Genomic DNA, 24,865 nt, shown 5'->3' on the forward strand with positions numbered 1-24,865 from the left:
TCATACCCTCCTGAGGATAGGTCATCAGTATCAAAATTGAGGAAAACTCTGTCCTTTTTTAAAACTGTCCACTGTTCCTGCTGTGACCACGTCTCAAAATAGACTATTCTCCAGACTCGCAGTTCTTACAGTAAAGAAGCCTTGACGCCTCTAGGGACTAAACTTTTTCTTCTCCAGTCGGAGGCAGTGCCCCTTGTCTTTTGAGGGAATTTTACATGAAACAGTTTTTCACCATATTTTTTGTATGACCCATTTACTTATTTGTATAGATTAATCATGTCCCCCCTTAGATGTCTCTTCTCAACTAAATAAATATCATTTTTTTAATCTTTTCTTATAACAAAGACCATCCCTGCCCCTTATTAGTTTAGTTGCTCTTCTTTGTACCTTTTCTAACTCCAGGGCATCCTTTCTGTCCTTAGGGCATATGTACATCACACAGGTTTCCCTTACCCCCGGACCTCCTCTATGAGCCAGAATGAAAAGACACTCTGTAAGAGAGGCTTTCGTTATGGTGGTGTGTAGCCAACCTTATTTTAAAAGGACCACTATTCATAGAAAATAACGGTGGCTTCTCCAAAAAATTAGCTGCTTGCTGGGAGCAGGATCCAGGACAATTGCCCTGCATATGCTTTAAAGTTTTTTTATTTTTTTTATTTGGACTCTCCTGCCTCGTTTTCAACAGGTATACAAATCACAGTAAATAAGAAAGAGCTTCATGGACATGGTCATGTGCCTACAGCCTAGAGCGGAAGATAAGGGCAATAATAGTAAAAGAAATACATTACAAAATTACTGCTACCTTCATCAATGATTGATGCAAACCGGACTTATAGTCTGGCCGAAAGCTGGCATATATTCCGGAAAGCGTCCGTATCCCCATAGTACCCATTATCCGGCTTTAATGATGTTAACGTAGCCTAATAGACATAGCCGATATACAAGAGCGACACTTTTTTTTCTAAATGCACATAACCCATTTATGCTCAATTTAACTTTTTGTTGCAGATCAATCAAAAATTTGTCCGGGAAGCAGAGATGGGGGATGCCCATAGGACTGCTGAATCTCTGTCTTGGACAGGACTAACAGTTCAATACTAAAAAATGTTTTACAGCCCTGTCCTTTCTTTCCTTAATATTTACCAGAGAAAGGGGTAACATCCAGTCGTCCCTTCATGCATGCATTTCTAAAAGGAATAACAAAGCGTATTTCTAAAAAAAAAAAAAAAAAATGCACCAGTTATTTATTGGGATATTTACCAAAATGGACATGTCACAAACCTGTCCTGTTTTAAATGGGTTGCCTCCCGAAAAATATTCTACAGTTTTCAAACCAGTACCTGGATCTTAATACTTCTGTAATTGCTTGTAGTTAAGAATGTATTATAGCTACTGTGTTACTCACGATCTGTCTAGCGCAACCTGCTGTTTGCCCTTTTTCTTTTCTAAATTCTCTGTCCAGCTCCCTGAGGTTGACATACATGCTCTGTCAGTCGTCAACTGCAACCAGCTGCATCAGAAAGGACATGCTCCTAAGAAAGTGCCCCCCCTCCCCGTCACTGCCGACCCTGTGAGAGATCCGGAGATCAGATAGACTTGCTGCACGTGAGTCTATCTGACAGGTTCTAATTGTTTTTTTATATTTTCAGTTTGTTGTTGTGGGCGGGATCCCACCTCTCCACAGGTTAGGACAAGGGTTCTAGTCCCTAAGGGGGCTAAAAGTTAGTAAAAAAAAAAAAAAAAGTTTAAAAAACCCACCAAAATATTAAGTAGGAATGAAAAAGAAAGATTTACAAAAAAAAATAAAAATACACGTTAACAATAAACATATTCATTTTCTGCAGATTTGTGTTGGATTTTTTTGTTTCCCAAAATGAAAATTCCCAGAATATCGGTATAAATTATCGGCCTGAAAGTTCACAAATTATCGGTATCGGCCCTAAAAAATCTATATCGGTCGATCCCTAGTTGCTTTAAATGATCTCTCACAAATTGCTTGTGACCATATGATATGTGATCGTTTTTATGGATTTTGTAGTTTACCTGATGCTTTATATATGCTTATTTAAGAAACCCAAACCTTTCCAGAATCCTAACTCTGTGACGACATTATGTGTACCTTTATAAAACTAGGAAACAGAAGGAATTATTTTTGTTTACAGCTATATTTCCTCATTAATGGACTTTTATTTCCGGACTTGTTCATCTGGCATCCCAAAAGATTGCTCCAAGTCTACTCATTCACTTTAAGTTTCTGGCTTGTTACGTTTCCGCATAGTGTTGTGTCCGCATACAGATGTGCGAGTCCATTCTCAAAAATACATTGTTCCTTTGTTTATTTCAAAGTAATAATTGTTTATGAGGAGGAAATGTTTTAGTCTTACGTGTGCAAATCTCAGGGAGCGCCTTTCATCACATCCTGGAATATGTATATAATGGATTATGACGTGAAGACCTGGGAGTCTCCATGTTGGGCTGCACTGTGTATGGTCTGATCCTGTGTGTTGTCCCATCGGAGTGCTCCTCTAAAGATGAGGTGATCGGGCTACAAACACGTTCGTATTCTGTAACCGTGAATACAAATATAGTATACACATTACGGGGCTGTATACAAAAAACAATGAGGTTGTTATGATTGGGCTAGTTTGTTAGTTTTTTATTCAGATTTTTATGTCTTGGAGCATTAAAAATCTGTTGCTAAATTATATGAAAAGGTAGCGCTAATAAATTCGAACGTAATAGTTTATTATACAATTCTAAAAATAAGGACTTCGCCTTCATGGGAAATGAAGACCATATGTCTCATTAATGGGACTGTTTGGTTTCATTAACACGTTTGAATACCCATTAAGGGCATCGGTTAGTGGGGAATCCGTAAGTGGAGGCTTCCATGGTCGAAAAATGCATCCCTTTCTCCAGAGCTTGATTTTAATGGGCACCATGTCATTCTTCCTTTGCCCTGTGGTGGCGCTGCAGTGGAACTGAACACTTACTGCCAGGCTCCCATGTGCGTTCCAGCTGATTGCTGGGGGTTCAAACATCTTTAGCAACTTTAGTTGAGCCTGTTTCCGTTAGAGCCTTCTAACAAAATGGGATTATTAAAAGCATACAAATAAACGGTTGTCCTAACCCCAATTGAGAATTCAATAATCCAGATTGGAAAGTCATATTCTAAAACCAGTGCCAGCCGTCCTGTGGACTGGAAGTGTAATGCCTTGTCCGTCATTTGTTAGCCTATTGACTGCTAAGGTGTATGTGACGGAGAACAGGGCGTCGTACTTCCGGTCCACAGAGGACTGAAAGCAGTGACAACATAAGTGCTAACAATGCTGAGCTGCTCGGAAGAGGTTAGTGGCTTTCTTTTTAAAGGGAATGTGTAATCTGAAAATTACCTATTGTTTAAATGATGTTTTTATGTTAAACACATATTTAAATAATTTTTGGTGATGTCATTTTTTATTTTCCATGTGAATATCTAAACAAAAAACTTAAAATCCTGCAATTTTCTGACCGTCCACTAGAGGTAATAATAGGCGAAACTTGGTCTGTACAGTTCACTTTACTGCAGTTATCTCCTCATCATTACAGGCAGGTTTAGAATGACAGCACCTCTGTGTACAGATAAGACCGGATCCTCCATTCACAATAGGTGAATGTAAGAGTTTATCTCTTCTTCCCTTGTTCAATGACCTCTGCACTGGACACAGAGCCTAGAAAACTCTCCCATAGAAGTCAGTGAGGTCCCCTCCTGTCCGTTCGGTCTATGGACCATGGGCCTGCCATAAAGCAATTTTCTTAATGCTTTTCTAAATGCTCTTCCAAACAGCTCAGGCAAGAGGCCCCTCCCCCCCCCCCCCCCCCCCCCCTACCATAATCCTGTTCAAGAAATAGAATATAGCAATTTGTAATCAGAAAATAAAATCAGATTCGAAAGAAAAGGATATGTGTCGCTATCTGGTTTTAACTGGCAGAAAAAAAGTTTGGTGACACATATCCCAGCCATTATTTAATTTTGAGTTCAGGGTCAGACACTCCCTTTAAGAAATATGAACTGCATTTACAATATCACTTTCCAATGTGGATCATGTTGGAAAATGGGCAGTGAAACAGATATATGTGTGCAAGATTATTTGCTCTACCCTTCCAACCACTTGATCTGGTCAGACTACCACTGAAATGCTGCATTAGATGTCCAGGTCTTTGAGTTCTGGTTTTCCTGGAATAACGTTAAAGGCCTTTAAGGTTCCATTGCTGGATCAGAAAATCCTGAATTGTGATAAAGTGATTTACAGTCCAGGTAAATATTGGGCACCGCGCCTCTGTAACGGACGCATTCAACAAGACTTCAACAGATGTTTTTTTGTTTCTTTCCAACCCACGGTGCAAGGACAGACCTGGCTAATTCATTTCATCATCCTCCTAAAAGCATTGGAAAGGCCATTAATAAAGTAGTAGCGCCAGTTGCTTGTGACAGCCCGTCTGTGGAGTTTGGAGAAGTCTTCTTGTGTAAGTGAAGTCAGACATGACAAGAGTGATCCCTGTGGAAGGCTGGGAAGGACATGGCAAGGCATGGGTTCTGCTAAAAAGTAGCTGAAGTGTTTTGCTTGTGACACAATAAAGATATATTATCCGTTAAACTTCAGGCTGTAGAAGCATAAATTACATGACTAAGATGGTGGAAATGAGCCGTCAAAGGTTTCCTATAAGATAGGAAAGCCAAGTCTCCTTGTTTGCTAGTTTGGGAAATTTAGGAACCTAGTTTTAATGCCGCTACATTGAATATAACATGATTGTTATTTTTTAATCTCAAGATACAGTGGGGCAAAAAAGTATTTAGTCAGCCACCAATTGTGCAAGTTCTCCCACTTAAAAAGATGAGAGGCCTCTAATTTTCATCATAGGTATACCTCAACTATGAGAGACATTATGAGAAAAAAAAATCCTGAAAATCATTGTCAGATTTTTTAAAGAATTTATTTGCAAATTATGGTGGAAAATAAGTATTTGGTCAATAACAAAAGTTCATCTCAATACTTATATACCGTTTGTTGGCAATAACAGAGGTCAAAACTTTTCTGTAAGTCTTCAAGGTTTTCACACACTGTTGCTGGTATTTTGGCCCATTCCTCCATGCAGATCTCCTCTAGAGCAGTGATGTTTTGGGGCTGTCGCTGGGCAACACGGACTTTCAACTCCTTCCAAAGGTTTTCTATGGGGTTGAGATCTGGAGAATGGCTAGGCCACTCCAGGACCTTTAAATGCTTCTTATGAAGCCACTACTTCGTTGCCCGGGCGGTGTGTTTGGGATCATTGTCATGCTGAAAGACCCAGCCACGTTTCATCTTCAATGCCCTTGCTGATGGAAGGAGGTTTTTACTCAAAATCTCACGATACATGGCCCCATTCATTCTTTCCTTTACACGGATCAGTCGTCCTGGTCCCTTTGCAGAAAAACAGTCCCAAAGCATGATGTTTCCACCCCTATGCTTCACAGTAGGTATGGTGTTCTTTGGATGCAACTCTGCATTCTTTCTCCTCCAAACACGACGACTTGAGTTTTTACCAATTCTACTTTGGTTTTTATCTGACCATATGACATTCTCCCAATCCTCTTCTGGATCATCCAAATGCTCTCTAGCAAACTTCAGACGGGCCCAGACATGTACTGGCTTAAGCAGGGGGACACGTCTGGCACTGCAGGATTTGAGTCCCTGGCAGCGTAGTGTGTTACTGATGGTAGCCTTTGTTACTTTGGTCCCAGCTCTCTGCAGGTCATTCACTAGGTCCCCCCGTGTGGTTCTGGGATTTTTGCTCACAGTTCTAGTGATCATTTTTACCCCACCGGGTGAGATCTTGCGTGGAGCCCCAGATCGAGGGAGATTATCAGTGGTCTTGTATCTCTTCCATTTTCTACTAATTGCTCCCACAGTTGATTTCTTCACACCAAGCTGCTTGCCTATTGCAGATTCAGTCTTCCCAGCCTGGTGCAGAACTACAATTTTTGTTCCTGGTTTCCTTCGACAGCTCCTTGGTCTTGGCCATTGTGGAGTTTGGAGTGTGACTGTTTGAACTTGTTATCAGTATAAAAGACACCTGTCCACAACCTCAAAGAGGTGCCATTAATACAGGTAACGAGTGGAAGACAGAGGAGCCTCTTAAAGAAAACTTTACAGGTCTGTGAGAGCCAGAAATCTTGCTTGTTTGTAGGTGACTAAATACTTATTTTACCGAGGAATTTACTAATTAATTCATTAGAAATCCTACAATGTGATTTCCTGTATTATTTGCCCCCATTCTGTCTCTCATAGTTGAAGTGCACCTATGATGAAAATTACAGGCCTCTCTCATCTTTTTAAGTGGGAGAACTTGCACAATTGGTGGCTGACTAAATACTTTTTTACCCCACTGTAAAAACTTTATGAAATAAACTTTCCACCAGACATCTCCTTTAATCAAGGAATGACCAGTGCCTAGGAGGCCATCCACATAAGATAATAGTCAACCAAACACCATAATTTGTGTTGGATCTGTTAATGTGTGTGGTAGGCTCTTGACTCTCCCTTGATGGCAGATGTTTGGCGAAGGACAGGTTGGACATGTTGGATCTTGACATGCTTCCTTCTTTGTTCCTGTGGGAAATAAAATTCTGGCTGAAGTATCCATCACATTTCTTATAATTGTATAATACTTTTTATTGCATTCACTCCATGCTATGGTAAACCCATGACGGCTAGCGCTCTCCTAGTTCAGAGATGTCAAACTCATGGCCCTCCGGCTGTTGCAAAACTTCAACTCCCAGCATACCCAGAGAGCTGTAGGCAGGGGCGGATTGTGAACTTAAAGTGACCCTGAAAAATAAAATAAAAGTGGCCCTATTTTGTAGGCAAGTCCAAATTAGGCCATCATGATTCTGCAAAAACACTTCCGTTACAATATTACAACCGCATGGATCCGTCATGAACGGATCTGGTTGTATTATGTCTTTTACCGCCAGGACGGATCCGTCATAAACACCATTGAAAGTCAATGGGAGACGGATCAGTTTTTTCTATTGTCTGAGAAAACTGATTCATCCCCATTGACTTACATTGTGTGTCAGGACGGATCCGTCTTGGTCCGCACCACATCGCAGACAGAAAAACTCTGCTTGCAGCGTTTTTCTGTCCGCGATGGGGATGCCACCAAATGGAACGGAATGCATTTTGGTGCATTCCGTTTCATTCAGTTCAGTTTTGTCCCCATTGACAATGAATGGGGACAAAACTGAAGCGTTTTATTCCACTTTTGAGAGCCTATGACGGATCTCAATAGCGGAATTAAAAAAACGTAGATGTGAAAGTAGCCTTGAAGGCGAGGTAACAAGTAGGCAGGGTCAACATTACCATAGTGCAAAATACCATCCTAGCAGAACCAAATAACAGTGTAGCACAATATACTGCCCCAAAAGCTGGCCCTCTGTGGTGACCATCAATAGCTACAATCTTCTGTCCTTCTTCTCCAGTTGTCTATGGAGCAGGGGGCTTAGGAGGTGAGGTGCAGGCTACAGCAGTTGAGTTTATGAGGGTATGTGCGTTCGCTGGCTGTGTACGTGAGTGCCTGATTCTTATAGCGTCAATTACTGTTGAGAGCTCATTATGTACCGTAACCCTTCAGCGGCAGAGAGAAGGACTTGGGTGGCCCCTTGGGGCATTGGCCTACTAGGAAATTTCCCTGTAGGGTCTATGGCCAATGTACCCCTCGCTGTAGGCTGTCGGGCATGATAAAAGTTGTAGGTTTTGCAACAGCTGGAGGGCCACGGGTTTGACATCCTTGTCCTAGTTAGTTTCTATGAAGGCTTGTGCTTATTCCCACAGATCCCATATCAAAGATGGATTTACAAGGCCTCCACTGGATCTGTTTAGAAAGAGTCATAGAAACTTTTTTAGAAAATGTTTATAGTTTAGTGTCTTAAAGATTAATGCCAAATCCTCAAAAAATTTGCGACGAGAAATGACTCATTCCGTCTCATGTCACAACAATGTGGTTTTGAAATTTTCTTTTCCCTCGAGAAGCTATTAAAAACTAAACCTAGTGCTGGAGAGTGAAACTGATCAAGTGTTTTAAATTATGTTCTCAAGTTGGGCTATTTGCCAGTTCCTCATTGGAAATGCTCTCCAGCAATATAAAACCTATCATTTACACTGACAATGCTAATGCACAGTTTACATTTCAAGCGCCCCAACATTAGCTATACAACCAAACACAATCCTGACTCTTTGCAAACTGTTTGTGTAACTGGAAACCGCCAAATGTATTTTTAGGCGGAATGTATATACTGATGAGATATGCTTCACTGGCACTGATGATGTATGTCTATGTAGATCAACACTGGCTGCGCGTGTGTTCGTCAGTCCCACAATGCAGTAATATTAGCAAATGGTTTATTTGGCAATTTAGAGTCAGCAGAGGTTATTGGTTGGGTTGTGTCATTGTAGTCACGCTTTGATATTGCATTCCTTCATGCTTTTCTCAGAATACAGACGGGAATTTTATAACAAGGACATTTATTTATTGATTTGCAACTATTATTTTACATTGTTTCTAGCAATCTATGGCGTTTATTAGCTTCATTCACTTGTAAGCTAAACACTCCTCTTTTTTAATATGTGGCAGAAAATTATATGACTTCCTTACTGCTGAAAGATAGATGGCTAGTTAATGAGAGAGATACTAAAATAACATGGACTCACCCCACCTAAATAATAAATTATAAGCCGTGCATCCTGTGATTTCTGCAGCATCAGCACTGATTTCAGCAGCCAGTTTCTCTCTTTCCTATTGTCTATTTTTAATGGTGGTGCCCATAAAGCAAACAGTGTCTTTTAGTATGTTTTTTTTTTTTTTTTTTTTGTTTTTTAAATAAGGTTTTGTATATTCCAAGCCAAAAAATATTTATGGTATATCCCAGGTCAGAGATCCTTGCAATCACATTCAGCACAAGTACAGTACAGAAAAAGAGGCTCACCTGGCAGTGCTCTTCTGTACTGTAAGCCCCTTTCCTGTACTGTACCTGCATCGGATAGTGACGCACAAGGTGTAGCGTGAGACTTTAGGAGAAGTCAGGGCCAGGCATGCTCACGTTCAGACGGCCTGGTCCTGTCAATTAAAGTGCAGAGAAAAAAAAGACAATGCAACAGATAAAGTACAATAATGCCATAGTCACAAAAAATATTATAGTGCTAATGCTACGCTTATTTCTAAAGTGAGATGCTTGGCAAATGCATTTTGTACAAAACTATCTGAGCCCGTCTGCCGTACGTGAAGGCGATCTCTGTAAGACGGGTCCTAGCACAAAATACTACCTGTTATGCGCCATAATGCATTCCGAAATTGCGGAACGGATGCAGACCCATTTTGCGGACATGTGAATGGACTTTTTGTTTAATAAATGACGCCCAAAATCTTTTTAACATTGTTCTAAGTCTTTCCTTGTATCTAGCCCTGCAGGCGTGTTACTACATTTCATATGTACTTGGACCACCAGTGTGGAGACATCCGATAGTGAAGGACCTCTTTAAGAACCCTTCTACTAGAAATGTTAACGTATCTCCAGCTTCCTAAATTGCTGTGTCCATCCCTGTGGGTTGTTCACTACAAACATGTGTGGAGGACTCGCACCACCAAAAATGGATGTTCTCATTAGATATTACGTTCGTACAACCGACTTTACGGTTTTGGGTGAGAATAAGTAATTGTTTGCTTTCTTGCGAGAGTTTTTTTGTTCTTTTACAAGCCTCTACTCGGCTCCGCATTTATTAATGGTAGCTCTTTAGTTCAACAATAATGTGTCATCTCTAGATGAAAAGGTATTTTCCTGAAGTTGAGTTGACATAGAAGTATTAAACACATAATCTTCTTTTAAAATCCGCCTATTCATTTTGCAGCTTATTAACTTGTATCTCCGTGGTTTGAACCAGGTCCTTGATAGTCTCGCATTCCCTGACCTCATGAGGTATCCAAGACTTAGGTGTGTCATTGTTAGCGTGACTGAGCAGAAGGCTTCCCCCTTGAACATAATGACTGAGTCCTGTGGTAACTTGCAGATATTTGGCATCATCTCTTTTATAACCTTTGTCTTTCAAATCGAATGTATTATTCCAGAAGGTTTTCTGCGGATTCACACACTGCACTCCTGGCATGCATCGGTTCTCTCCATTGTGCTTGTAGGGATAGTTTAGCTCTTATGTAAGAGCTCTTGTGAAATGTATTTTAGCAGTTTCTTGGATGGGGAGTAATATGTAGAGTGCTATAGGGTTTTCATGGACTGAGTAGAAAACTGCTTGTATCTGTGACCATAATAGGCAGCAGCATGTTATAGGAGCAGGTCCGTGGCAAGGAGTAGATTTACAACCTTTAAAGGGGTTTCCGGCCTCACAGCATGTGTCATTAGAAATCATGTTTTTATGTTAAACAAATTTGACAATGTAAAAAAAAATTACGTCACTATATTACATTTTTTTTAATATATTCTTGCACATTTAAAAAAAAATATATGTTTAAAGGGGTTATCCAAGCCCTATAATGCCCCCCAAAATGTCTGGAACCCTCATAATGGTCATACTTACCCCGCTCCCCCAGCACCCACGTCGCTTCTGATTCTGGCACGGCCACCACTGAATCAGGTGACGCTAGGGAGGCTCGTTCCCTCCGCGACCTTCTATTGGTTGCCTCCCCCTGTCGCCAGATGTTTCGATCCACGCAACGGGGAGTTGCAGCGGGAGCCGTGTCGGCATCGGAAGCAACGTGGGTGCTGAGGAGCGGGGCAAGTATGACCTGTATGAGGGTTCCAGGCATTAGGAGGCACATTATAGGGGTCGGATAACCCCTTTAAGCCTTCCTGTCTTTTGATAGCAGCTACATGGGCCATAGACACAATGGACAGGCGCTGACTCGGTCACTTCTACGGGAGGTTTTTCTGGGAGGGAGCTGATAAGCAGTGATATCACCTATTGTGAATGGAATGGTGGATTCCATGTTATCTATATAGAGGTGTTACTTGTCATTGTAATTCTGCCTATGGTGATAATGGCTACTGAGAAGTTGAAATCATGACATAATATTTGGCATTTGAAGAATAATGGATTTTATCTTTTTTTTTTTTTTTTTTTTTACATAGTGACATGGAAAATTGTAAAAAATAAAAATACATGATTTAAATAATAGCTCATTTTCTAATGACACATTCCCTGGGACCAGTGCCTTAACAAGAAAAAAAAAATAACCTCTCACCTGTTCACGGTCAAGCTGTACGAGTGCCTTGTCTCCTGTCCTGGCCGTTCCTGGTCTCTGTTGGATTGGAAGGTCCCATGACCACTGTTGGCAATCACTGCAGTGCCGTTCTAGGTCAGTGATTGGCAGCGATAACGGGGGCTTGTAATTTCTGGTCCGAAACTGGTGATTCAGCACTGAAACAGCTTGACTGTGAAACAGGTGAGTTTTTTTATTTTTATTTTTTGTTTTTTTTTAGCAAACGCATTCTGGGCACTGAATAGGGCCACCGGCACACTACTGTATTTTTCATTAGTGTGCTTTCCATGTGCTTTGTAAATGGCACACTGACCCATTCTTTTTTTTATAGGGCCACGCACACATCTGTGTTTTTTCAGATCTGTGTAGCCTTTGTTCAAATTATAGAACATGTCATATTCTTGCCCGTATTGTGGATGAAAATAGCCCTTTCTGCTGATGCATGTGAGGAAAATACGCAATGTCCTTGAAGGGTTCCATATTTTACGGATCCGTTGTTTGCAGAACGCAATGCAGCCATGGCTGCGTGCATGAAGCCTTAGTTTGCTGTGTGACCAGAAAACCCTTTTAAAGGAGTTTTCTGGACCAGAACAGCTCCACACCTTATCGATGGGCCCTGGCTGGTATTTCAGATCATCCCCTTTACTTGAATGGGGATAAGCTGCAATTCTAGAGACCACCCAAGGACAAAAAAGCAGACCCTTTTTCCTAATTACAGACAGTTGCTTTAATCCATAAACCATTGCCTCCACTTCTTCATCGGCTGCAGCTATATCTAGTCTTCATTTTTACAAGGCACTGTTAAAGGGGTTGTGCTACAAAGGTAATACATGTCTGATCGCTGGGACTCCCACTGATCTCTAGAATGGCAGTCCAGAGCCACTCGTTCCTCCTGAGCACACGACCTCAGTAAGTTAAATGGAGGACGACGATACAGATGACTATGGAGATAAGCTCACAATGGAAGCGCTCATCTCCCTGTGCCCTGCCGCTGCCTCCTACTTGTCACCAGGGCCGCACCAGCTGAGGCGATTGCCTAACCTCGCCAAATTGGCGGTGCGGCCCTGCTAGCGTCCCCAGCAATTTTGCCCCCGGGGCAATGCCCCGACCCCCCCCCCCCCCACACGCTGAACCACTGCTTACTAATGATGCTGTGATTTCCGTCCCAGCCGCATGTCTACTGTACGCATATCATTTTCTTGAGCACAGTACAGTAGATCTGCCATCAGTCAGGAACTCGCAGCCTCATAAGTTATCATGATGCTGTGAGTACGTGTGAGAAGAGCAGTGTTTGGTTGGGACATGAAGCCATCACACAGAGCCTGTTTCCTGAACTAAACATGCTCGTGCGAAACTGGCCTTAGCTGTGATTTTGTACACTGCCTTGTGAACGGCAAGAAAAGAATATGTAGTATCTAGCAGATGTTCAGATTTAGATCATGGCCAATGTACGTTAAATAAACCAGTTGAATCCCATTTCCAAATGTAACCCCTTGAAAGGTGGACCTTTTCTCCTGTTAACAAGTGGCTTGGGGCTTTGGTGGGCTTCTAGCTGTTAAAACATACGGAATGAGTTATGACAAGCCAGCAGAGCTCTATTAGTGTAATGTCAACCTGGATCTACAAGTTTTGCTTTTCCCTTTTTACACACTTAGATTTCATATGCCGAAACCGTTCCAAAACAAATTCCAAAGTGGATGTCTTTTAGTTGGACACTCTCCTTTTATGTGTTTGCTTAAAACATTTTATACACTCCGGTATAACTTATAAAGCACAAGCAGATGTCTCCAGAGCCCCACAGCATGTTAAATAAAGGATTAGGTCTGTTCAGAAAAATACTTCAAGTTGAGAAATGTTAGCGAACGTTACGTACAATTAGTGGATTAGTTTGGTGCGCCGCTAACCAGTGCCGAGGAGATTTTAGGACAATATGGTCTGTGTTCCTCTACGCGGCTCTTCACCTTCTGGTAAGTCAGTAATGCGAGACTACCATTTTATGGCACCATGGTTGTGCATATTGGCTTTCCATGTGACAGTGCCCCCATCACGGTTACACCCTTAGATTTTAATGAATACCGTTTTTTGTCCCCAAATCTTTGGATTGAAGTTGAACTCTTGCCTCAGACTGCTAGAATAGAAGTGTGATATACTTGACGTTCCTATATATGTGCACTTCATATAGTGAAAGGTAATATATAGCAGTATCTAAATCAAATAGCCCTGAAATAATAAACCTGTGCCTGTCACATAGAAAGTGCCATGGAATAAGATATCAGCAATTTATTCCCACAGCTAAAGACCAGGAATACAAATCTATTTGTATAATCATAGTGCGCCGTGGTGTTTTTTTTGTCTTGTAACCTTGATGCTTTTACACAATATATACATACGTATTTCAGGAGTTAGAATTGTTTCCAGTCTTGTAAAAAAAAAGTTGTATGAAGCAACGCGTTTTGGGGCTATGTAGTTTTATGTTGTCATTGCTTGATGAAGGGGTGTAGTACAGCTCCGAAACGCATTGCTCAGACAACTTTAAAGGAGCATCTGGACTTGCATCCAGATTGTACTGCACTTGAAGGTGGCGCTGCTTCAGGAGTTTCCAGCTTTCATGTTCTGTTGTGTGTGTATCTGCTGCACCTTGCTAGCGCCTTTTCACTGGTTTACAGGGTGTTGTGCTCGCGCACAACAGTTCCAGGCGAGAGGTTCACTACCTGGACTTCCTTCTGTGTATTGTCATGCTCCCTATGGTGCTCTCTCCTTTTTTCCTTCAATGTCATAAAACAGAAGTGACAAAGGTTCATTTTACTGCCATAGCTCTGTAATTAAAGGGGCTCCCCGTGTCATGAATATCAGATCAGACACCAGGCACCCCCACTGATCAACTGTTTCAGGCTTCCGCACCACTGGAAGCTATATAGAATACAGAACTGCCATAAATTACACAGTGTACCCAGTTGGTGGGAGTGCTGGGTGTTCGATCTTCACCTGTCTGACATTGATGACCTATTAGGAGGATAGGTCATCCTCTATAGCCCGGAGAACCCCTTTTAAATACACTAGCCATGGCAGATTAGCTTATTGTCTCCCCTTACACACTCTCTAACACATCCTCATAACTGTATCCTTGTCATAAAGGAACAGTTTCTGGAACTCTCTAAGGCACAAAGAATTGGGCTTTTTGGGGGATGCTCCTAGGGAAAGCCGTTGTAGGCCTATAATGTAATGGACGGAGACCTCTGCTACAGCTGTCTAGATTAAAGGGGCTGTACCTGTGAGCTATAGCCAATGGATTTCTATTGAAAGAAAAGAAACTATAATGCAAAAGTGAATTGATTCTGAATGGGAATGCCATCAAAAGAGACAGAAGGGGTGGGCATAGCCCGCAGGCCCTTCATTGAATTAATTGCGAGGGGTTCTGCTCAAGGACCCAAATTATCTTTTCAGATTTTAATTGTCCTGCTATTGTCCCATTATATTTAAAAAATGTATGTACAGTGTCTTTAGAAATATAAGACACACTGGACTATAGGACGCACCCAAGATTTAGAGGAGCAAAATAATAATAAATCCATCAGACCCCCAAGGTCCATCAGCCTCAGCTGAGACCTCTATTAGCATCAGCTTAGACCCCCATTAGCCTCATATCAGTCCCCCATTAGCTTCAGATCAGACATTAACCCCTTAAGCACCTTGCCATTTTTCACCTTAAGGACCAGGCCATTCTGAGATTGTTTTCTCGTCACATATTGTTCTTCATGGCAGTGGTAAATATGAGTCAAAATATTCCATTTTATTTATAAAAAATAAATCTAATGTTTTAAAAAAATTTAAAAATTCACAATTTTTAAAATTTCTATTTTCTCTGCTTTTAAAACAGATAGTGATACCTCCTAAAATAGTTATTACTTTACATTTCCCATATGTCTGCTTCATGTTTGGATAATTTTGTAAATTTTCTTTTTCTGGGACGTTAGAAGGCTTAAAAGTTTAGAAGCAAATCTTGAAATTTTTCAGAAAATTTCCAAAACCCACTTTTTAAGGACCAGCTCAGGTCTGAAGTCACTTTGTGGGGCTTACATAATAGAAACCACCCATAAATGGCCCCATTTTAGAAACTACACCCCTCAAGGTATTCAAAACTGATTTTACAAACTTTGTTAATCCTTTAGGTGTTCCACAAGAATTAAAGGAAAATAGAGATGACAATTCAGAATTTCACTTTTTTGGCAGGTTTTCCATTTTAATCCATTTTTTTCCAGTCACAAAGCAAGGGTTAACAGCCAAACAAAACTCAATATTTTTTACCCTGATTCTGTAGTTTACAGAAACACCCCATATGTGGTTGTATACTGCTGTACAGGCACACGGCAGGACGCAGAAGGAAAGGAACGCCATGCGGTTTTTCGAGGGCAGATTTCACTGGGATAATTTTAAGTTGCCATGTCTCATTTGAAGACCCACTGATGCACCCCTCGAGTAGAAACTCCAAAAAAATACCCCATTTTGGAAACTACGGGATAACTTGGCAGTTTTGTTGGTACTATTTTAGGGTACAGATGATTTTTGGTTGCTCTAGATTGCACTTTTTGTGAGGCAATGTAACAAAAAATAGCTGTTTTGGCACAGTTTTTTTTCTGACAGGTTAGATCATGTGGTATTTTTTATAGAGCAGGTTGTTACGGACTCGACAATACCAAATATGACTACTTTTTTTGGTTGGTTGTTTTAGTTTTGCATAATAAAGCATTTTTGAAAAGAATTCTTTTTTAGTGTCTCCATATTGTGAAAGCCATATTTTTATTTATTTTTTGGGCTACTGTCGTATGTATGGGCTCATTTTTTTTCGGTATGAGATGACTGTTTGGTTGGTACTATTTTAGGGTTTATATGACTTTTTGATCGCTTGGTATTACACTTTTTGTGATGTAAGGTGAAAAAAAAATGGCTTTTTTGACGCACTTTTTATTTTTTACGGTGTTTACCTGAGGGGTAAGGTCATTGTGGTATTTTTATAGAGCAGGTTCTTACGGATGCGGCGATAGCCAATGTATCTACTTTTTAAAAATTTTTTACATTTAACACAATCAAAGCATTTTTGAAACAAAAAAAAATCATGTTTTAGTGTCTCCATAGTCTGAGAGCCATAGTTTTTTTTATTTTTTGGGCGATTGTCTTAGCTAGGGGCATAGTTTTTGCAGGGTGAGATGATGGTTTGATTGGTATTATTTTAGGGTACATACTACTTTTTGATCACTTGGTATTACACTTTTTGTGATGAAAGGTGACAAAAAAATTGCTTTTTTTAGAACCGTTTTTTTTAAATTTTATTTACGGTGTTGACCAGACGGGGTGGATCATGTAATATTTTTATAGAGCAGGTTGTTACGCACGCGCTGATACCTAATATGTCTGCTTTTTGTTTTTTTTTTCTATTTTTTTTTTTTTACAATTTTACATGTCTCTTTTTATGGGAAAGGGGCTTTTTTATTGAAACTTTTGTTTTTCATTGTTAAAAACACTATTATTTCACTTTTAATATTTTTTATTTTTGTCCCACTATGGAACTTCAACATTACAGGGTCTGATCCCTGCTTTAATGCAGCACAATACATCTGTATTGTACTGCATTGACTATCAATGTATTACACAGTGTAATACACTGATAGTTTGCCTACGAGACACAGCCTGGGGGCTGGGCCTCATAGGCCTCCGTCAGGCCCGAAGATTAAGGGAGGTTGAGTACAGCCACACAGCGCTTCCCTCACTGTTCCCGTGCCTTCTGCATGATAATGACCGTTTCCATAATGGAAACGGTCATTAGTATTCAGACTATAAGACGCACTGCCACTTTTCCCTCACTTTTTCGGGGAAAAACTGTGCGACTTATAGAAAAATACGATAGTCCTGCATTTTTCACCCTGGCTACTGGGCCTAATAATAGGTCATGATTTCCTGTTCTATACTTTTCAGCAGCTATTATAATTATCACCACAGGCAGAATTACAGTGACGGGTATTAACTCTAGATAACACAGGATCCACCATTCACAGTAGGTGATATCATAGCTTAGGGGATTGGTGGAGGTGAGTAATGCTCCATTGTTATTTTTGTTTGTCTGTTTAAAGGGGTAGTCCACCTTCGAGGCCTTTCAGACAGATCTTCCCCCACTTGTCGAATGTGCAATAGGAAGCATACGTACTGTGGGGTTTTGCTCTGGTAGATAGGATAAGCGGGCGCAGTACAGAGGCAAAAGACAAGTTCTTAACGCAAAACTTCAGTGTTTATTCACACTTGAGGCAAATGCACAAAACAATGCGTTATTCTGCAGTTTTGGTGTTTACTTTACGCACAATCAAAATTACATCTTGGTGTTACTTAACACAAATTGGAAAGTTCATATAAGACTAGTCACCTTGATGTCAGTTCTGCCTCCAGCAGTCGACTGCAGGCTTTAGGGGGCCTGTTTCCTTGGCCCATGGGTCTCAGCCCTCCAACCTGGCACCAAGGCTCAGATCCCAACACAGAGATCCTGGTGCTGAGCCCAGCTGCCTATTTAAGGACAGCCAGGTGCTGCTAAAAACCCAGACCGGCAATTAAAATTCAGTCCGGTATTTGACCCCACCTTGCTGCAAATCAACCCAGCAGCACGCGCTGGGAGGAAAATACCTGTTTTCACAGACCATTCCCCTCACTGTGTCACAATACCTACTCCCCGCCATTGGTTTTGGCTCCCCCACTGGTAAGCTTCCTGTTTGAAGGGGAATAAGTGTCTATTACAGCCAGTGACTGACAGCACTGCTGACAGTGATTGGCTGCAGCACCTATGTGACCCCTGTCGAACAGGAATTTTTTCCCAGTGGGTGGTGGCACCAAAGGAGCTGGAACCCCAAGAGATAATCTCCCTTTTAAAAGGATATGTCCACCTTCTTACAGTATAATGCACCCTCTACTGTAAATGACAGGACTATCAGCAGAGGAGTACTGTGTCCTTATAAAAGCATAAGGTGGCAGGCAGAGTGCACAGAAATCTGACTTTGCCTCAGCTGCCGCAGAACCTCATTTTGAAGAAAACGAGGCTGATATTTAGCATCCTGATTTTATTTTTTTTTCCCCCATAAAGATCTGCAGCATCTGAGGTATGTATTTCTATGTTCTTCAGCAGCCGGGATATAGCACTGTATACTATACGCTGCAGCTGCTGGAGAACCTCTTTGTAAAGAACGGGGGTATGCGTCTAATGGACGCATTTCCTATAGATCATTTATTTCATTAGCTAGTCAATAGCACAAATGGTCATGTCATCTGGACATCGGCCGTTTTTTCCATTCACACCTTCTGGATGTCTATTTATGGATACCTTGAGGAGCATTCGAGAACCTAAAATGGGAAATTACAGAACACATTGCTAGTGCATGATGTCAGGCATAAAATGCGATGCTTTCTGCCAGGATGTAGAACTTGTAAATATAGACGCTCCTAGTCATTGTTTCCTTGCCTAATTGCGGGACTTGCAGGTTTTGGTCTGCAGCAAGTAAATGATGATGATGAAGGTCCTCTAATGGCATCTGCTCATGGAAACCTATCACACTATGGCTTCATGCACACGACAGTATTTTTTCACGGTCCGCAAAAACGGGGTCAGTAGGTCCGTGATCCGTGATGCATCTTGTGTGCATCCGTGTTCTTTCACGGACCCATTGACTTGAATGGGTCCGTGAACCGTTGTCCGTCAAAAAAATAGGACAGGTCATATTTTTTGACGGACAGGATACACGGATCACGGTCTCGGCTGCAAAACGGTGCATTTTCCGTCCGATTTTTCCACGGACCCATTGAAAGTCAATGGGTCCGCGAAAAAAAAACAGAAAACGGCACAACGGCCACGGATGCACACAACGGTCGTGTGCATGAGGCCTATATCACATCGGGATGCATTCCACATGCAATTTATTTCTTCATTACTTTGTGTTTTTAGATTTTAGATTCCTTTCCCCAAAAAAATGTGTTCTCCTCGGTCTCTGAAGAAACTCATTTCTCTTTTTGTAGACCATATGCGGAACCATTCACTTCAGTGGGTCTGCAAAAAAACGGAAGTTACTCCGTTTCCGTTCCGCTAAAGAATAGAACATATCCTATTATTGTCCACTTTAGGCCTCATGCACACGACCATTGTTTGTCTCCGCGTCCGTTCCGCCGAGTTAGCATTTCAGATGCGGACCCATTCATTTTTATTGAGCCGTTGAAAATGCTGATAGTGCACCTTTTGCCATCCGCGTCTGTGATCCGTGGTTCCAGTCCGTCAAAAAAATATAACCTGTCCTGTCCTATTCTTGCCCGCGGAAAACTGTTTGCGGACCCATTCAAGTCAATGGGACCGCTAAAAAACACGGAGGCACACAAGATTGTCGTCCGCGTCTGTTTTATTCCTATCATTTGCATGGCAAACCTGTCTTAGATTTTTTTTTACTTTCCTTTATGTCTGATGGTCCTCCAAAAATAAAGGAAGAAACATGAAAAAATAAAATAAAACTGATCACGGAACCCCATTTTGCGGAACGGAACACAGCGGTCGTGTGCATGAGGCCTTACGGACAAGGATAGTACTGTTCTATATGGTCAGATGTTCCGTTCCGCAAAATACGGGATGCACACAGACTTATTTTTTGCGGATCCGTTTTTTGAGGACCGCAAAATACATACGTTCGTGTGCATAAGCCTTATATTCAATTAAAAATGGATATGTAAGATATTTTTAGTAAGTACTTTGTGCGTGTACTTAGTGGACTATTAGTCTGAGCCATTAAATGCTTCAGAATTAGGAAAACATGACCGTTTTTATTATTTTATTATTTTTTTCTGGAAACCGCGCCACTGCTGTAAATTGGTTGTGTCTGGTATTGCAGTGAATAGGGTCGAGTTGCACTACCAAACACCATACATGGACTGGTGTGGCAGTTTTTTTTTTTTTTTTTTTTTTTTAGGAGAAAGCAGTCATGTTTTTCTGATCCTGTACAACCCCTTTAAAATGAACCCGTCACCATGAAATGCAGTGGAATCTGCAGACAGTGTGTTATAGAGCAGAAGGAGCTGAGAAGATTCATATATACAATAGTTTAGAAATGATTCAGCAAAAGTTAGAATTTATGCATTAAAATGTCAGCTCTTTCTGAGCTCAGTTCCCCAAGTGGGCCATCTTAGCAGTGATTGACAGCAATGTGTACACATATATACAGGGACGGCTGCCGACTGATGAGACCAACGGAGCTCAGGAACAGCAGAGATTTTAATATATAAATCACAAGATTTTCTGAATCTTTTCCCAAAAAATTATATCTATCAATCTGCTCAGCTCCTCCTGCTCTATAACATGGTGCCTGCAGACTGCACTACATTTCATAGTAACAAGTTCCTTAACCACTTCACATCCGCCCATAGGATATAAACGTCCATTCAGAGATGGCAGCTGCACGCTAATCGTGCAGCTCCCGAGCGGGGGGCCCGCTGTCAGTGACAGCAGGGCAACCCAGAGAGATGGCAGGGACAGTTCCCAGGTGTCCCTGCCTTCTAGATCGCGGTATACACAACGCTTAACGATCGCTGTGTATACAGATCATCAAGCGCTATGCGCTTCCTGTCCCGGCTTGGTGGTCTTGTGGGGGGGGGGGGGGGTTATTTCCCCTGTAACTGGTGCTACAATGTCAGCCCCATTTACAGGAGAAATCAATAGTGAAAAAAAAAAAAGTGAAGTTAAATGTCCCCCAGAGGTCTTGTATGACCTTATGGGGGACGCAAAGTTTAAAATAAAAAACAAAAAAAATAGTGTTTTAAAAAAAATAATAATAATTGTTTTACATGTAAAAAAAAAATTAGAAATTCCACAATTTAAGTAATAAAAAAAAATACAAAAAAAAATATATAAAATAGACATATTTGATTTTGCCGCATCTGTAACGGCCGGCTCTATAAATATATCACATGATCCACCCTGTCCGATAAACGCCATAAAAAAATAAAAACTACCGTATGTATAAAAAGCAATTTTTGTCACCTTTCATCACAAAAAGTGCAAATCCAAGTGATCAAAAAGGCACATGTCCCACAAAATGGTACCAATAAAACAGTCACCTCATCCCACAAAAATTGAGACCATACATAAGAAAATATTTTTTAAATATAGCTCAGAGACATTAAAACATAATTTTTTTGGTTTAACAAATGCTATTTATTTTCTTAAATAAATAAGAAAAAGTATACATATTAGGTACAGCCACGTGCTCTATAAAAATGTCACATGACCTAACCCCTCAGGTGAATGCTGTAAAATAAATAAATAAAAACTGTGCTAAAACAACCAATTTTTTGGTCACCTTTCCACATAAAGTGGAATAATGAATAATCAAAAAATATGTACCCAAAAATGGTACCAATAAAAACGTCAACTTTTCCTGCAAAAAACGAGCCCCTGCACAAGACGATCAGCAGAAAAAAAAAAAAAAATGGAGACCCAAAAAACAAATTTTATTTTTCGGAAATGCTTTATGTCAAACTGAAACAAAGAAATTAGACATATTTGAAATCATTGTGTCCGTAACAACCTGCTCTATAAAAATAGCACATGATCTACCCTGTCAAAGTTGTTAAAAATAAACCGTGCCAAAACAGCCATATGTACACCAAAATGGTACCAATAAAACTGGCACTTTATCCCCTAGTTTCCAAAATTGCGTCACTTTTTAAGAGTTTCTACTGTAGGGTGCATCTGGGGGGCTTCAAATGGGACATGGGATCTAAAAACCAGTTCAGCAAAATCTGCCTTTCAAAAACCATACGGCGCTCCTTTTCTTCTGCGCCCTGCCGTGTGCCCGTACATCAGTTTACGACCACATGTGGGGTGTTTCTGTAAACCACAGAATCAGGGTACTAAATATTAAGTTTTGTTTGGCTGTTAACCCTTGCTTTGTTACTGGGAAAAATGGATTAAAATGGAAAATCTGCCAAAAAAGTGAAATTTAGAAATGTCATCTCTTCCTTTTAATTCTTGTGTAACACCTAAAGGGTTAACAAAGTTAGTAAAATCAGTTTTGAGTAACTTGAGGTGTGTACTTTCTACAATGGGGTCATTTAAGGGGGGTTTCTACTATGTAAGCCCCACAATGTAACCTGGTCCTTAAAAAGTGGGTTTGGGAAATTTTCTTAAAAATTGTAAGAATTGCTTCTAAACTTCTAACGTCCTAAAAAAATAAAATGGCATTTACAAAATGATGCCAACATAAAGTAGACATATGGGGAATATTAAGTAATAAATATTTTATAAGGTATCACTTTCTGTTTTAAAAGCAGAGAAAGGCCTCATGCACACGACCGTAGTGTGTTTTGCGGTCCGCAAATTGCAGATCTGCAAAACACGGATGGCGTTAGTGTGCGTTCCGCCATTTGCGGAATGGCACGGAGAGCCATTGATATAACTGCCTATTCTTGTCCACAAAACGGACAAGAATAGGACAGGTTATATTTTTTGGGCGGACCACGGAACGGTGCAACGGATGCGGACAGCACACGGAGAGCTGTCCGCAACATTTGCAGACCCATTGAAGTGAATGGGTCCACATCCAAGCCGCAAAAACTGCAGCTCGGATGCGGACCAAAACAACGGTCGTGTGCATGAGGCCAAATAGAAATTTTGAAAATTGCTAATTTTTCTACATTTTGGGTAAATTTTGGATTATTTTATAAGTAAAGGTGATATATTTAGACTCAAATTTACCACTGTCATGAAGTACAATGTGTCACGAGAAAACAGTCTATGAATGGTTTGGATGAGTAAAAGCATTATTACCACATAAAGTGACACATGTCAGATTTGCAAAATTAGTCTCTGTCAGGAAGGGTGTAAATGGCCCGGATGTGAAGTGGTTAAAGGGGTTGTGTCACTTCAGCAAGTCGAGAAAGTTAGTACAAGGCACTTACTAATGTATTGTAATTGCCCATATTGCCTCCTTTGCTGTCTGGATTAATTTTTTCCATCACATTATACACTGCTAGTTTCCATGGTTACGAACACCCTGCAATCCAGCAGTGGAGGTCGTGCTTGCAGACTACAGGAAAAAGTGCCAGCCTCTCTGGTGGCCGGGACCGTGGGAACACACATAGGCTGGTGAGCTTTCCTACAGTGTGCAAGCACGACCACCACTGATGGATTGTAGGGTACGAGCACGCAAACCAGCAGTGTATAATGTGATGGAAAAATGAATCCAAGCAGCAAAGGAGGCAATATGGACAATCACAATACATTAGTAAGTGGCTTGTATTAACTTCCTCTACAGAATACATGCCATTTGCTGAAGTGACACAACCCCTTTAAAGCTGTGTTCACATATGCCATTATTGCCATGGTATTGCAGTATTTTTGCCAGTTTAGTTTTTTTGCCCTAAGAGGCCATGACCATGGAATACACATATGCAGACATAATTAGCTTGTGAGTATTGCATACTGGCTTTGGCCGTGTCCCAGGAGTTTCATCTGGTTTTAAAGGGAGTCTGTCACCAGGAAATTCTCTGATAAACCAGGCACAATGCCTTGCGGGGATAGCACAGCTGAAGGCAGTGATGCCTTGCACATAGTGATCCATTACTTTATTCTGGAAAAAATGTTTTACTTTTATGCAAATGAGCAGTTAAGTGCCCCCTACTCCCAGTGCTTCCTCAGTCAGCCTCTCCCTCTCCTTGATTGACAGGGCCAGGTTAAGAAGAAGAAGCAGGAGGAGCACGGGTGCACAGGGTGGCTTAGGCCCGCCTTCGGTGCACTCAACGTCTTATTTGCATATGAATTAAGTGTTTTCTTCAGCTCAGGAGCAGGTCCGATCCCCTGCTGTCAGTAACAGCCGGAAACCCAAGGAGAAGACTGAAGCGTTTGATAACCAGTGTAAAATCAGTCTCCGTTAGGCTACTTTCACATTAGCGTTTTTTGCGGATCTGGCATTGTAAAAATGCTTCCGTTACAATAATACAACCGCATGCATCCGTCATGAACGGATCCGGTTGTATTATGTCTTATATAGCCAAGACGGATCTGTCATGAACACCATTGAAAGTCAATGGGGACGGATCCGTTTTCTATTGTGTCAGGGAAAACGGATTCGTCCCCATTGACTTACATTGTGTGCCAGGATGGATCCATCTTGCTCTGCACCACATCGCGATCAGAAAAATGCTGCAGGCAGTATTTTGGCGTCCGCCTCCAGAGCGGAATGGAGACGGAACGGAGGCAAACTGATGCATTCTGAGCGGATCCTTTTCCATTCATAATGCATTAGGGTAAAACTGATCCGGTGAGAGCCCATGACGGATCTCACAAACGGAAGGCCAAAACGAGTGTAAAAAAGTGTGAAAGTAGCCGTATCCCCTCAGTCACATAAAACTGTACATATTGTGTATTAAAACGACCGACACAAAATACATTTTAATAATTTATCTTGGTGTCAGTTTAGGAGTTATAGTGTTTTTTTTTGTTTTTTTTTATACAGTTTGCCCCAAATAAAACTAAAAAAATAAAAATAAAAAATATTAAAAAGCCCTACAG

At 41.0% G+C, this 24,865-nt stretch overlaps 2 protein-coding genes across 5 annotated transcripts in view; one reads left to right on the forward strand and one right to left on the reverse strand.

Moving 5' to 3' along the window:
- The window catches only part of CMSS1 (cms1 ribosomal small subunit homolog), a 310,876-nt gene that overhangs the window by 82,787 nt on the left and 203,224 nt on the right, over positions 1-24,865 (forward strand). Inside the window, exon 1 of one of the 2 annotated variants that reach the window (XM_044284479.1) lies at positions 13,202-13,253. The exons of the other annotated variant lie outside the window; for it this stretch is intronic. Coding sequence (XP_044140414.1) covers positions 13,217-13,253 — 37 coding nt within the window. The 5' untranslated portion in view covers positions 13,202-13,216. Of the gene's footprint in view, positions 1-13,201; positions 13,254-24,865 lie in introns of those variants that run through there. 2 annotated transcript variants of the gene reach the window in all.
- The window catches only part of LOC122930837 (filamin A-interacting protein 1-like), a 189,546-nt gene continuing 171,123 nt past the window's right edge, over positions 6,443-24,865 (reverse strand). For 2 of the 3 annotated variants that reach the window (XM_044284481.1, XM_044284480.1), the window contains one exon: positions 6,443-6,629. In XM_044284481.1, coding sequence (XP_044140416.1) covers positions 6,449-6,629 — 181 coding nt within the window. In that variant the 3' untranslated portion in view covers positions 6,443-6,448. The remainder of the gene's footprint in view (positions 6,630-24,865) is intronic. The other variant, XM_044284482.1, reaches the window with a different exon arrangement.

Source organism: Bufo gargarizans, chromosome 3 (genome assembly GCF_014858855.1).
Source record: "Bufo gargarizans isolate SCDJY-AF-19 chromosome 3, ASM1485885v1, whole genome shotgun sequence".
Lineage (NCBI taxonomy): Eukaryota > Metazoa > Chordata > Amphibia > Anura > Bufonidae > Bufo > Bufo gargarizans.